Genomic DNA, 846 nt, shown 5'->3' on the forward strand with positions numbered 1-846 from the left:
GGGGTGGCCGGCGCGCTCACCCTGGCGCCGCCGTACGGGCCCGACGACTGCAGCGGCGCCAACGCCGTGGTGCTGGAGCGAGTGCGGAAGCTTCTGGAAGGCCGGCCGCCGACGGAAACGCCCGCCGCTTCCTGTCCCGGACTGTCAAAACTTGAGGCTACCGTCGGTGATTGATTGAAAAACGATTCTTGATCGTTTCTGCTGGGACTGATACGCGATTGCGGACAACGCGGAGCAAAACTGGCGCAATTGTCTTGTTTTTTTTTTTTCCTCCTCCTCCACGGAGCCCGTAAGAAGTTCTTTGATAACCCGAAGTACGCGCGCAGCAACGGATGATGAAATAAATCCACAACTACGACTTACTTACTCTTCAGTCAAAACCAATCGGCCGAAAATCTCGCGTTCGGCGCGACAAAACGCTCATTCGATTCCGATAAGAATAAAGTCGCAATTGTGGCGTCGAGACAACTTTTATTCCCTTGTGACAAAAAAAAAAAAAAAAAAGTCCAAACAGAACCTTAACGTTAAGCGAGAGTACCTCTTTGGTTCTGGTACCTGAAGCTTGACAATCCTCGGCGGGGGCGACGTCGCACTTGCCGGCCACGCCCCCTGCCTCACAGTGCAGGGGGCGTATCCAGCGGGGGGGCGTGGCTCAGAGAGTCCCTCTTATAGGTCTTGGGCGGCAGCTTTGGCACGCCGTGGCGAGGCGGCACCGGGGGGCCGTCCGGCGGCGGCGGGGAGGGGAGGGGCATCCTCCCGGAGACCGGGGAGGGGCTGACGGAGGAAGGCGAGGCGGGGCCCGGGCAGGATGCGGCGGGAAAGAAGGCCTGGGCCGGCGGCTCGCGG

At 59.8% G+C, this 846-nt stretch overlaps 2 protein-coding genes across 4 annotated transcripts in view; one reads left to right on the top strand and one right to left on the bottom strand.

The window, feature by feature from the left end:
• Positions 1-846, top strand: part of gemin6 (gem (nuclear organelle) associated protein 6) — a 7,449-nt gene that overhangs the window by 921 nt on the left and 5,682 nt on the right. The window contains exons 2-3 of one of the 3 annotated variants that reach the window (XM_019889653.1): positions 1-201; positions 241-390. The exon at positions 1-201 is cut by the window's left edge and continues 184 nt beyond it. In XM_019889653.1, coding sequence (XP_019745212.1) covers positions 1-174 — 174 coding nt within the window. In that variant the 3' untranslated portion in view covers positions 175-201; positions 241-390. Of the gene's footprint in view, positions 391-846 lie in introns of those variants that run through there. The other 2 variants (XM_019889652.1, XM_019889651.1) reach the window with 2 other exon arrangements.
• The window catches only part of sos1 (son of sevenless homolog 1 (Drosophila)), an 8,265-nt gene continuing 7,866 nt past the window's right edge, over positions 448-846 (bottom strand). The window contains exon 21 of the mRNA XM_019889615.1: positions 448-839. Coding sequence (XP_019745174.1) covers positions 615-839 — 225 coding nt within the window. The 3' untranslated portion in view covers positions 448-614. The remainder of the gene's footprint in view (positions 840-846) is intronic.

The sequence above is a fragment of the Hippocampus comes genome, unplaced genomic scaffold, assembly GCF_001891065.2.
Source record: "Hippocampus comes isolate QL1 unplaced genomic scaffold, H_comes_QL1_v1.1 scaffold301, whole genome shotgun sequence".
NCBI classification, from domain to species: domain Eukaryota; kingdom Metazoa; phylum Chordata; class Actinopteri; order Syngnathiformes; family Syngnathidae; genus Hippocampus; species Hippocampus comes.